Source organism: Oenanthe melanoleuca, chromosome 8 (assembly GCF_029582105.1).
Source record: "Oenanthe melanoleuca isolate GR-GAL-2019-014 chromosome 8, OMel1.0, whole genome shotgun sequence".
NCBI classification, from domain to species: Eukaryota; Metazoa; Chordata; class Aves; order Passeriformes; family Muscicapidae; genus Oenanthe; species Oenanthe melanoleuca.
In genome coordinates this window covers 888,033-901,155 of record NC_079342.1, presented here as the reverse complement: position 1 = coordinate 901,155, position 13,123 = coordinate 888,033, and the positions used below count along the sequence as shown (strand labels likewise).

The 13,123-nt window shown below is 54.7% G+C and overlaps 1 protein-coding gene across 1 annotated transcript; it reads right to left on the bottom strand.

Annotated features, from left to right (window-relative positions):
- Positions 1 to 20: 20 nt before the first annotated feature.
- Positions 21 to 10,844, bottom strand: LOC130256469 (cystathionine gamma-lyase-like). Its single transcript, XM_056498142.1, has 12 exons — positions 10,592 to 10,844; positions 8,990 to 9,071; positions 8,590 to 8,685; positions 7,527 to 7,636; positions 6,022 to 6,153; positions 4,794 to 4,851; positions 4,423 to 4,500; positions 3,632 to 3,784; positions 3,289 to 3,410; positions 2,515 to 2,567; positions 1,352 to 1,490; positions 21 to 430 (listed from the first exon to the last, which is right to left on the bottom strand). Exons 1-12 carry the CDS (start codon positions 10,823 to 10,825, stop codon positions 422 to 424), a joined length of 1,266 nt encoding a protein of 421 aa, XP_056354117.1. The 5' UTR covers positions 10,826 to 10,844; the 3' UTR covers positions 21 to 421.
- Between the last annotated feature and the right edge of the window lie 2,279 nt (positions 10,845 to 13,123).

The following is a 13,123-nucleotide window of genomic DNA, read 5'->3' as shown; positions in this document are numbered from 1 at the left end:
CAAATGGAAACACAAGCAAGGAAAGGAAAAGCGTGTTTTAATTAAAATTATTCCAATAATTCCTACAGCACATGATTTTTTCTTAAGAGACAAAGTCTCCTCTTTAGAAAGTTATTATTTACCAGGTGTTGGATTTCACTTCATTTTCAATAAAACATCAAGAGGAGAAAAAGCTCTTAAGCAAATTTCTAACTTAATTAAAATAAATCTGAGCTCAATCAAGTTTCTGAGCCAAGCTGATGGGTGAGAGGAGAGTGATCTGAGAGCAGTAACAGGAACCAGCCCTTGTGCCCCAAGGCCTGCAGCAGCAGGAGAAACACTGAGCTCTGCTGGCAAAGAGAGGCAGAGCAGGAGAGGTTTGGTTTCCATGTCCTTGTCCACAGCCATGTCCAGTCCCAAGTTCCTTTTAGACCCTCAAGGTTTATTCAAACTGCAGGAAGGAAAGGGAGGGATCATTGTGCTCTGCCCTCTATCAACCACACATTTTTATTTTCCTTTGCATAAATTAAAGTCACATTTTAGCTCCATGGGAGCTGTGCCTGGCACATCCCAACTGCCCCTCAATCCATGGGAACTGTGCCTGGCACATCCCAACTGCCCCTCAATCCATGGGGCTGTGCCTGGCACATCCCAACTGCCCCTCAATCCATGGGAACTGTGCCTGGCACATCCCAACTGCCCCTCAATCCATGGGAGCTGTGTCTGGCACATCCCAACTGCCCCTCAATCCATGGGAGCTGTGCCTGGCACATCCCAACTGCCCCTCAATCCATGGGAGCTGTGTCTGGCACATCCCAACTGCCCCTCAATCCATGGGAACTGTGCCTGGCACATCCCAACTGCCCCTCAATCCATGGGAACTGTGCCTGGCACATCCCAACTGCCCCTCAATCCATGGGAGCTGTGCCTGGCACATCCCAACTGCCCCTCAATCCATGGGAACTGTGCCTGGCACATCCCAACTGCCCCTCAATCCATGGGAACTGTGCCTGGCACATCCCAACTCCCCTCAATCCATTGGGCTGTGCCTGGCACATCCCAACTGCCCCTCAATCCATGGGGCTGTGCCTGGCACATCCCAGCTGCCCCTCAATCCATGGAACTGTGCCTGGCACATCCCAACTGCCCCTCAATCCTTGGAGCTGTGCCTGGCACATCCCAACTGCCCCTCAATCCATGGGGCTGTGCCTGGCACATCCCAACTGCCCCTCAATCCTTGGGGCTGTCCCTGAGCTGGGCTGCAAACAGGGAAACTCTCAATCCCCAGCCCAGGCTCCTGTGGGAGGAGCTGCAGGCTCAGCCCCTGGCAAAGGTGGGTGGGGATTATTTTGGGAGGGAACTCCCCACTCACCGCAGCATTCAGGGCCTGGTCCAGGTCTTCGATCAAATCCTCCTCGTCCTCCAGCCCCACCGAGAGGCGGATCAGGGTGTCAGTGATTCCCAGAGCTTTCCTCTCCTCCTCAGGCACCGAGGCATGGGTCATGATGGCCCTGCAGGGATAAAAAGGAGCTTTTCCCTAAGAATTGGGACTTTCATTGGTAAAAGCAGCCCAGCTGCTCCCTGCCAGCAGCCCTGCAATGGCAGCAGGATCTGACACCTCCTCTGTGTCACTCGTGTGACCCACAGGTGCAGAGGGATCCTGGCAGCAGCTCCTGGAAATGATGGGAATGCTCACAAGTCAGGGAATTGCATCTCCAGGTTGTTTCCTAAACACAAATGATTATGAAGAAGGGGATCTGTAAAAATCTGAATCTGAAAAAGGAGAAAATCCCATCACTTTTCCTTCCAGGGTTATTCCTTTTTTATTCTACAGAGGGGCTGTAAGCTCTGCATGTGGGGAATGGGCAACCTCCAGTATAAAATCTCCTGCTTTCAGTTCTGGTTTCTCAGATCCCTTCTCCAGCTGTCCCAGGTGATTCTGGAGGGTTTATTCTCCCCAGCTACAGAGGATACAGGCAAGAAGGGATGTCCCCATGTGCTCAGTCACTAGCACCAGCTCCTTGCAGCTGCTGGAGGGGCTCAAGGTTTGCTGTGAAATCAGACAGTGAAATGATTTAGCATTTAATTATAGTCATGAACTTCCATGTACCTTTCCAAAAAGCAAATTGGCTTTGAGTAAAAGAATGCAATTCCATGCAAACCCTGTTTGGAGCAGTTTCAAACAGCCCCAGAGGTGCTGCCAGGGAGCCAGAGGCAGGTGGGAGCACACAGTGACCCTGCCCTGGTGTGAGCAGGAGCAGAGCATTCCTCAATCCCAGCTGCTCCTTCTCCCAGCACTCAGCAGCTTCTGGGATTGTCTCCATGGACACCAACTGTGCCTCAGCCCTCTGGGCAAAATTCCTCCCTGTCTGCACTCTCAGAATTCCCCCCCTCTGGAATCTCCCCTGGCTTTGTGCTGCACAACAGTCCCTGAGATCTGCTGAAGGCAAAACAGCACAACAGCTTTGGGGGCTGGAAAATGGTGGGAATTCTGTGGTGCTCTGCAGCTTTTTGAGGATGGAAGGAGGAACTCACGGATGCTCTGCCAGGCTCTCGAAGCCACCCAGACTCTCAGCCAGGGAAAACACCTGTGGGAGCAAGGGAAGGAGGTTATGGATGCATGGAAATAGAATTAATAGAATCAGGGAATATCCTGAGTGGGAAGTACCCTCAGGGATCACTGATCCAGCTCCTGGCCCCCCAACAGTCCCACCCTGAGCACCCCTGGCAGCTCTGTCCAAACCCTCCTGGAGCAGCCTCGGGGCTGGGAGCTCCTCAAGGACACTGAGGGAAAGGAAAGTTCAGGAACACTTTCCCCTAAGGTGTTCTATAATCACTTTAATGTTATAAACTGCATTAGGTGTAACTAGAGAATAAAGGGCACATCTGGCAGGTGAGAGCCGAGATTTGGAACAGGCTCACCCTGCCCCTGGATCCCTGGTTGGAACCAGCCCAGCTCTCCCAGGGCCAGGGGCTCCCTCTCTGCCCCGGTCAGGCCCTTCCTCAGAGGCTTTCCCTCCCCAGGGCACCTGCACCATCCCAGCAGAGCTGCAGCAGCCCAGCTCCCATCCTGCAGAAAGCCTCAGCGAGCAGCGGCTGCTGGCCCGAGCTGGACACGCCTCACCCCGGAGCAAACAAACCCTCCCGGGCTGAGGCCTCCCTTTGTTCCCTCCCATTGAGCCCAGGGACAAATGATCCCGATTTACGGGGGGCACGCCCAAAGGGCCTGGCAAGGAAACCACCCCCACCCTGCCCTCAGCGGGGCAGCTTCAGCTCCCTCTGAGGGGGATTTCATTGCCTTCCCTTTACCTTCAGGCTCTTGAGGAAGGCAGAGGCATTTTTGATGTTCCCTTTGATGTAGAGGGCGATCATTCCAGGACAGCCCGTGCATTGCTTCTTTGTCACTTCGTACTGGGGGTGTGAAGGCAACCCTGGAATGGGGAGAGTTGGGAGAATTCCCAGTGAACTCCAGAGCAGAGCTGGGGCAGCTCAGCCCCACCTGAGTGACCCAGCCCCAGTCACGGGGCACCACAGCTCCCAAATCCCTCCCTGGGATGTTCCCAGACCAAATCCCTCCCCTAGGATGTTCCCAAATCCCTCCCCTGGGATGTTCCCAGACCAAATCCCTCCCCTGGGATGTTCCCCCACCCACCTGGGTAAATGACCTTCTCCACCCTGGGATGGGATTCCAGGAACTTGGCCACGGCCAGGCCGTTGTGGAAGTGCAGCTTCATCCTGATGTGCAGAGTCTTGAGCCCACGGTTGCAGAGGAAGCAGTCAAAGGGGGAGGGGACAGCTCCCAGGGCTGTGGGAATGGGAAGGAATTCCATAAAATCCCATGGAATTCCACAGCAACACTGGTGTTTTGCATTCAGCAAAGCCAAACATGCCCTCATCTCCAGCAGTTCTGGGGTTGGAACGAGTGGGAAGACACCTGAGCCAATCTCTGCTCCTCATCTCCCACACTGGGGAGCCAATTAATGAGCCCAATTAACAGGCTCAGGCCTCAAGGATTACATTTATTGGACACAGTGCACCTTCCCTGCTGCAGGCACAACCCTGGGCAGGAATTTATTCCTGACAGTGAAGAGGCTGGAAAATTGCTGGAATCATCAGAGGTAAGAAAATTCTGCACTGGGCACATCCTGATGGGTGAGGGAGTTCCAAACCCCCTCACTGCAGGTGGGCACCTCAATGGTTTCAGGATGTGCCCCAGTGCCCTCCTGAAGTGCCTGGGAAGTGGAGATCAAGGTCTCTCATTTTATTGGAGTTTTATTTTAATTGAACTTTACTCAGTTCAACTCAGTAAACTCAGTTTACTCAATGTGCCCATTAAAGTCATATTCCCAGGCAGGTTTCCCACCTGTGTGCATGCACACCTTCCCCAGCAGCAGCTGTGGCTGTGAACAGGATCTCTGTCAGCAATTCCCTGTCTGCACTTACAGTTCTGCAGGAATTTGAGCCTCTCATAGAGATCATCCCGATTTACAGAGACCAGGCCCATGAGAACATCACTGTGCCCTACAAATGACAGGGACAAGAATGGGATCAGAGCAGGCCCATGAGAACATCACTGTGCCCTACAAATGACAGGGGACAAGAATGGGATCAGCCACTCCAGCTGCTCCAGGGTCCTGCCACAAACCCCCAGGGACACCTCCCACCACCCCAGGCTGCTCCAAACCCCCTTGTCCAGCCTGGCCTTGGACACTGCCAGGGATGGACACTGCCACTCCCCACCCTCCCAGCCAGGAATTCCTCCCCAGTCTCCCATCCAACCCTGCCCTAAGGGTGTGCTGAACTCTCATACTCACCATTCATGTATTTGGTTGCAGAAGACATACAAATATCAGCCCCCAGGGACAAAGGACGCTGGAACAAAAGGAAAATAACATCAGAATTCAACTCTGGGTGCACTCAGGTTCATTCCCAGCTGTTCCAAGGGCTGTGAGCTCACACAGGAACAATCAGTGCAGAAACAAACACAAAATCCTGAGGATGAGAACAGAACATGTGCTGAAAGCAGCAGTACAGGGAGGCACTCTGAATCCAGGGTAAGCACAAGAAAATGTGATTTGAAAGCACTGCCCCAACTCCCACAGGCTGCAGGGAGAGAAGGGATTGAGCACATCCAACATCCAGTCCATAGCTGGGACAAAACAGTTCTGCTCAGCTGAGGGACCAATAATGGCATTGACCCTGTAAAGTGCATTTCCCTGGGAAATGAAGGACTCAAACTGCAAAGCAGAATTGCTGTTTCCCAGTGTTGGAGCTCCTGCCCTGGAGGAGCTGAGAACATGAGGAAAGGAGGTTCCTTTGCAGCTCCCTCTGCCCTCTCCCCCAGCTCTGTGCCCAGGAGCCTCCTGAAGTGACACAAACCAGGAGTGGATGAGCAAGAGGTGATGAGCAGTGCTGGATTTTTAATCAATCACTAATTAAGGCACTTTGCACATTTTATCAACACATTCTAAAGAGTGAGGATCATCACTGTTAAAATGGAACAAAGCAGGCAGATGCAAAGACTGCTGCTGCCACATTAAACACAGACTCCCAGCCAGGGAATGTGGAGATACCCAGCCAGAACAATCATGGAAAAGCCCTTTTACACCCAATATTGATGTACAGATCACTGTGAAATTCTGCTTTTCTTGGCCCAGTGTGGTACCTCACCTACTGCTCCCACCAATTAATCATTAGCACTGATTTTCTCTCCACACCAGGCTGCTCCAGACACATTAACCAGCACCCTGTATTCTTCCACACAGCCCTTTCTGGAGGAAATTGGGAATTCTGAAGCAAATAACACATTGCAGGGAAAATCTCCAAACCTCTGCAGTGTCCCAGGCCAACTGCAGAGCTGCTTGAGCTAAGCATTAACACTTCCTGCAGAGTTCTTAATTCAGCAAGAACCAGGCACTTTGCTCTCTGCAGAAAGGGTGACTTTACACCTACAACACCAAGGCTTAGCTGGGTCTTCCTTGATCCTGATGATCCCTTCCCAACCCCTTTCCCAATCCCCCTGGCCTGGGGCAGGTGACACACCTGGAAGTAGGCAGACATGAAGCTGTTGTCCACGGCCAGCAGCACCCCTGGGTGCCTGTGCACCAGGTCAGCACAGGCTTTGATGTCAATCACCTTCAGCGTGGGGTTCGTGGGGGTCTCCAGCCAAACCAGCTGCACAAACCCAAAAAACTCCAGGTCAGAGAGTTCCCAGTGCTGGCTGAGTCCCAAGGGCTCTGGGTGTCCAGTGGGGTCAGCTCCCCATGGGCTTTGTGCACTGGGGATGGGCAGTGGCCCTGCCAGAGCCAGGGGAGGCTGCAGCTCCTCCCAGCTCAGGGAGGTTTCCCTAAAGCTGGGCTTGTGCATCCCAGAAAAATCCCAGCTGGAGAGGGGCTCAGCCAGGACAGAGCCTGTTCCCAGAGCCTTTCCCAGCTGGAGAGGGGCTCAGCCAGGACAGAGCCTGTTCCCAGAGCCTTTCCCAGCTGGAGAAGGGCTCAGCCAGGACAGAGCCTGTTCCCAGAGCCTTTCCCAGCTGGACAAGGGCTCAGCCAGGACAGAGCCTGTTCCCAGAGCCTTTCCCAGCTGGAGAGGGGCACAGCCAGGACAGAGCCTGTTCCCAGAGCCTTTCCCAGCTGGAGAGGGGCTCAGCCAGGACAGAGCCTGTTCCCAGAGCCTTTCCCAGCTGGAGAGGGGCTCAGCCAGGACAGAGCCTGTTCCCAGAGCCTTTCCCAGCTGGAGAGGGGCTCAGCCAGGACAGAGCCTGTTCCCAGAGCCTTTCCCAGCTGGAGAAGGGCACAGCCAGGACAGAGCCTGTTCCCAGAGCCTTTCCCAGCTGGAGAGGGGCTCAGCCAGGACAGAGCCTGTTCCCAGAGCCTTTCCCAGCTGGAGAGGGGCTCAGCCAGGACAGAGCCTGTTCCCAGAGCCTTTCCCAGCTGGAGAGGGGCTCAGCCAGGACAGAGCCTGTTCCCAGAGCCTTTCCCAGCTGGAGAGGGGCACAGCCAGGACAGAGCCTGTTCCCAGAGCCTGTTCCCAGAGCCTTTCCCAGCTGGAGAGGGGCACAGCCAGGACAGAGCCTGTTCCCAGAGCCTTTCCCAGCTGGAGAGGGGCTCAGCCAGGACAGAGCCTGTTCCCAGAGCCTTTCCCAGCTGGAGAAGGGCACAGCCAGGACAGAGCCTGTTCCCAGAGCCTTTCCCAGCTGGAGAGGGGCTCAGCCAGGACAGAGCCTGTTCCCAGAGCCTTTCCCAGAGCCTTTCCCAGCTGAGGTCCCTCCCCTGGATCAGGGATCACCCACCCAGAGCCATGGAGCACCTCCAGCTCCAAGCTCAGTGTTCCCTCTGCTCTTCCTCACCTTTTCCCTTTTCCCTCCTCTCTCTCTCCAGGGTTTTTGCCCTTCTTAGGATGTTTTCCATGAGGCAGCACAGTGGGATTTGGTGGATCCAGCTGTGCCCCAAGCTGCCCCCCCTCAGCTCAACACACCCCCCCAAAATCAACAGGAGCAAGGATAAAACAATTTAACATCCCTTGAAAATCCCTTCCCTCTCCCCTACCTTGGTGTCTGGTGTGATTGCAGCTTCCAGGGATTTTGGTTTTGTGCAGTCAACAAAAACTACTTTCAAATTATTTTCCGATGCTACTTTCTGGAAATATCTGTTTGTGCCTAAAAAAAAACCCCAACAAAGTCACAAAATGAAACAACTTCCTTATCTTTCATTCCCTGCTCTCCAGCCTCTTGCATCATCCAGGCACAGCCAGGAGGGCACAGCTTTATGCTGCACACCATAAATGGCACATTTATCATTTCTTTATTTACAAAGTGTAAAGATTGTTGTGGGTTTAATGATCATGAAATAGTAATCATGGGTGATCAGAATGGTTTATGAAGTACTTGAAATCAGTGTGGGGTTTATGACCAGAAAATTAAACAGACAAGAAGAACCAAGGGGAAGACTCCAGCTACTGTTTCTCATCATTCCATTAAAAATGATTCCTCCCTGTCTTTGAAGCCTTTCCCTGGGAAGACTGAAAGAATCCAGCAGCAACAGGTGATCAGTGGATGTGCAGCACTCACTGCCAGGAAATATTGCCTGGATTAACAATTATTGATTGGGTCCTTTTGCCAAGGTTATCCCCAGGGACTGAGTTTTCCATCTGAGCAGGAGGGGTTGGAACATGGAGGAGGATTCTGTGAGTTGAAGGAAATATCTGTGTGATGTTTGGGTGGCTCTTTGGTGAGAAACCCTTTCTTGGAACAGCCCAGACAAAATGGTTGGGAAAGGGCCAGACCTTGGGAAGGGCCAGGAGAAACAGCAGACACTGGGAAGTGCTGCTGCCTTGGGCTGCAGAGGGTCCTGCTCTGCACACAAACCTGGGCAAGACAAAGGTGCTGCCATTTCCCCTCACTCCAACATGCATCTCTGGTTGTGTCTTTCTAAACCTCCTGTTGTGCCAACAGAATATTTCAACATCCAGATCACACAGGAGGGATCTGTGTTCTCACAAAACTAAAACAAAGAACAGTGAGGTCCTACATGGGAAATTGAGAGTTCCTGAGACCAGACAGGTTTGATCCCTTGCACAATGAAGGCTGAAGCCACAGGGTGCTGTACCCACCTCCATAGACATCATCCATGCAGATAACTGTGTCTCCTGTCTTCAGCAGGTGACAGATGTTCAAAAGAGCTGCTAAGCCAGAGGAATAAGCCAAGCCTGGAAGAGAAAGGAGCCAATGGCAGATGGATCATGTTTGATGTGACACAAGTCAGACTTGCCTTGGCCTTCCTCGCTTTGCCTCTGAAAAGAACCTGTTCTGTCACTGCCTCCCTGGGAACGTGGAGCCAGTGACAGCAGGAGCCTGATGTGCCCAGCACAGAGCCAGCCAGAGCCGTGCTCACAGAACCCTGCAGTGGTTTGGGGTGGAGGGACCCCAAAGCCCCCCCAGTGCCATGGGCAGGGACACCTCCCTCTGTCCCAGGCTGCTGCAGCCCCAGTGTCCAGCCCATGAGGTGCTCACAGTATTTGGCTCCATCCAGGGCGGCCGCAGCCTTTTCCAGGCAATCCCGAGTGGGGTTCCCAGACCGGGCGTATTCATAACCCTGGGGTGGGGATAAAAAACAATCATCAGAGAGAGCCCTGGGAAAGTCTGCAATAACAGCAGCTCCAGGTTCCTAAAGAGCCCTGGCTGAGGGCAGCCAGCTCCTCCCAGGGCAGCAGGAGGCTGTCCTGGCACAGCACCCAGCTGGGCATCCCCACCACAGACAGGGGCCTGGGGTGCCCTGGGCCAGGAGCCACATTCTCCTGCTTTTGCCCAGACATCCACCTGTGGGCACTGAGGGAGAAAAGGTGCTGGGCTGCACAGTCCAGGCTGGGTCAGGCTGGAGGGACCATGAGGGTGCCCAGGTCCCACTCCCTGCTCAGCAGGGCCAGCCCAGAGCTCGGGGCACGGGATCAGACAGCTCTGGGCATCTGCAGTGAGGGAGACTCCACAGCCTCTCTGGAGGGGATTCTCAGGGAAAACCTGTGTCCATCTCCATCACACCCACAGGGTATTGTGGCCAAATCCTCTTATCAGTTCTTGAGAACCCGCATGTTTCTCAGTGCCACAGCTTTTATGTAAATTATGGGGAAATGCAATGAGGAAAAACACCACTCATGCACGCACACATGCAGGTGCTACCAAGAGAACCTGCTGAGCACCCTGGGATTTGCCTGCTTTTAGGATTTCTCTTTAATGTCAACTTCCTCATAGTCAGGAATCCTGCTGATTGATCTGGCAGAGCTCCCGGCAAGAACATGGATCCTGTCACCAGGATGTGGCTACAGCAGCGTGACTCCTCCTGAGGGCCTCAGCACAGCTGGGATTCTGTGTGGAATGAGGAATCACAAGGCAAATTCCTCCTGCCCGACCAGCAGGTGCCGATTTAGAAGTAGCAGCTTTGTGCCACAGAAACTTCAGCACAGCTCCATGCAAACTTTTCCGGCACTTTCTACAAGGCATCCACAAAATCCTTAGGAAATATTCCCTCGATTTGAAAGGAAAACTGGAGCAGGCTCTTACTTAAAGAGTGTGTAGTGGAACAGGGACTCTGCCCGGGCCCTGGGAGGCGTGCAGGACAGGAAGAGCCTCCCAGATTCGGGGCTCCGGGCAGCCCCTGCAGCAGCATCCCTGCGAGCCCGGGACGCTCCCTGCTCCCCTTCCCCGCTGCCGCACGGGAATCATCCCAACCTCACCCCAACCTCTGCCCGCCCCAGAACCCCCGGCTGGCTCAGGCCGGAGCCCCGCGGCTCCTCCGGGCCCATCGCTGCCCAGCAGGCCCTTCCCGGAGCACAGGGCAGGGGACGGCGGCTCCGCAATGTCCGCACTGAGGAGATGGCAGCGCCCGCCTGGGCCAGAGCCCCGCTCCCAGCCCAGCGGGATGCTCGCGTTCGCCCAGCAGCTGCCACGTGGGGAAACACCCGCAGCGGGAGCTCCCTGCCCTTCCCGGACCCCCGGCTGGGACACGCCGGATGCTCGTGGCCCCCCAGCTGTGCCCGAGCCCGGAGCGGGGCTCGGTGTCCCCGCGGGTGACTCAGTGCCCCGCGCGGGGCTCGCTACCCCGGCGGCGGCCGCACTCACCGCGTGTTCGCCGGGCGCCCGCTGCTTGAAAGTGGTGGAGAGCGTGATGGGCGGCACCACGGCCCCGGAGCGCCACTGCTCGGGATCCTGGCCCACATGGATGGCAGTGGTGGCGAAGTGCTTGAAGGGGGGCAGGAACCCCTGCATCTCCTTGTCTGCCATGGCTGCGCCTCTGAGGGACTGGCCCTCAGCGCTCCGGGGGCTCGGCAGGGCGGGGCTCTCGCACCTCCCCATTGGCTGCGGCGCCGGCGGGGCGGGGCTCCCGCGCCCTCCCATTGGCTGCCGGTGGGGCGGGGCCCGCCCTGCACAGGCAACGCCCGCCCGCTAGGGGGCGCCCGCGCGCCGCGCTCTGAGGGGCCGCTCCCGGGGCGCCTTCCCGGGATCCAGGGGCAGCTTTGTGGGAATAACCGGGAATAACCGGGAATAACCGGGAACAACCCCGCAGCACACTGCTGATCCACACGGGGAGCCCGGCAGCACTGCCTGGAGTTCCGCAGCACCTGGGAATTACCCCAGCACGGTACAGACTTGGGGGGGAACCTGCTGGAGCAGCTCTGAGGGAAGGACCTGGGGGTGCTGGGGGACAATGAGCTGTCCCTGCCCAGCAGTGCTCAGTTGGATCCTAAGGGACAATGAGCTGTCCCTGCCCAATGGTGTCCAGTGGGATCCTGAGGGACAATGAGCTGTCCCTGCCCAGCAGTGCCCAGTGGGATCCTGAGGGACAATGAGCTGTCCCTGCCCAGCAGTGCCCAGTGGGATCCTGGGGTGCCTCAGGCAGAGCATTCCCTGCAGGTCAGGCAGGGATCCCACCCTGTGCCAGCCCTGCAGGCTCCTCTGCAGGGCTCTGTGCAGCTCTGCACCCTCAGCACAGCAGGGCAGGAGCTCCTGGAGCTGAGCAAGGGCTGCAGCATCTCTGTGCCAGGAAAGCCTGAGGGAGCTGGGGCTGCTCATTCTGGAGAGGAGCCCAGAGAGAGGGGCTCAGCCCTGGGTGTCCCTGAGTGTCCCTGGGTGTCCCTGAGTGCCCCTGGGTGTCCCTGAGTGCAGGGAGGGTCAGGGCAGGGCCCTGGGGGCTCAGCAGCAGCACCAGAGGAACGAGCAGGGATTGATCCCAGGAATTTCCCTGCACAGGAGGCAGAACTTCTGCCCTGGGCAGTGTCCAGCCCTGAACAAATTGAGCAGAGAGGCTGTGGAATCTTTTCTCTGGAGATATTCCACAACCATTGGGACACAATCCTGTGCTCTGGGATGTCCCTGTTGGAGCAGGGAGGTGGCATCCAAGGACACACTGTGACCCCTTCCAGCCTGACCCATCCTGGGATTCTGTGATTAAAAATTAATTCACTGGGTCACGCTGCCAAGGCTATCATGCATGGACTGACGTCCATGGAACAGCACTTTGACATCTGAGGACAAAGAGCACATATGTGCTGAAGGCCACTGATGAATGATTTTTATATGAGATTTTGTAAGGAAACATTTTCTTTACAACAAAAATATGGGTAAAATTTGAGCAAAGCTGGATCTAATGGATCTAAGAAGAGCTAACCTCTGGATGTGTTCAGGCCATGCCCCAGCCTCAATACACGAGCTAGAACAATTCCACCCCATGTTGACAAATCCACTTGCTGTAGGAAAGTTCTCTTGATAGAGGGACAAAAAAAATATTTTCAGGAATTTGTAACTGTAAAGTAATCCCCCAGCTGGGATTCCCTACAAACACCAGTTTTCCCAGAGCCCTTCCCGTGAGTAATGCCTTGGTTCCATTTCTGGGGTGAATAAGGGACTCCATAATAAGCTGGTAAACAGTGACTTCATTCCTCCAGTAATTAAAAATGCAGAATGAGGCTTCCAACATCAGCTAAAACCTGAGCCAATCCCTCCATTCCACAAAACTGGCTGTGCTCTGTGTGTGTTTCCAGCATGGGAGAACAGGAGACTTGAGAACTGCTGACAGTGCCAGACTCTCACATCCTGACTGCAAATGAGTTCGACTTTCCTCAAAAAACAAGGAGAGACAGAAAAATCTCATTGGAAAGACCACTGGAGTATAGAGAAAACAAACAAACAAACAGTAAGGATTTTTTTCCATATAATTACTTTCCCTAGAATTAGAAATTCCCTAAAATTATGTATTAGGACTGTAAAAAGCTGTGTGGGAAGCAGTTTGGGACAGCAGGCACAGGTATACCTAAGTGTGCCTTGAAGTCTTGGCCACTTGGGATGATGGAGATGATGCAAAATGGGGAAAGAAAAGGTCACCAGGAAGGCAGTTCTGTTACCACAGAAAGTCTGACCCTCCTGGCAACTTGGGGGTTGTTTTTCCTGGGAGAATTCGTAAAAAATCCAACTCACCAGGAATTTGGGACATCATCATTTTTAGAATTACTCATCCCATATTGGAAGCAGAAACTTGCAGAACTGGCCCAGGAGTGGGAGGTGCAGTGGGAAATTGGGAAGCTCCGACCCAAACAGGTCCGTTCTGGGCTGACAAATGGGCTCGCACCACGGCAGGGGGACTGTCCCGTTTTTCCC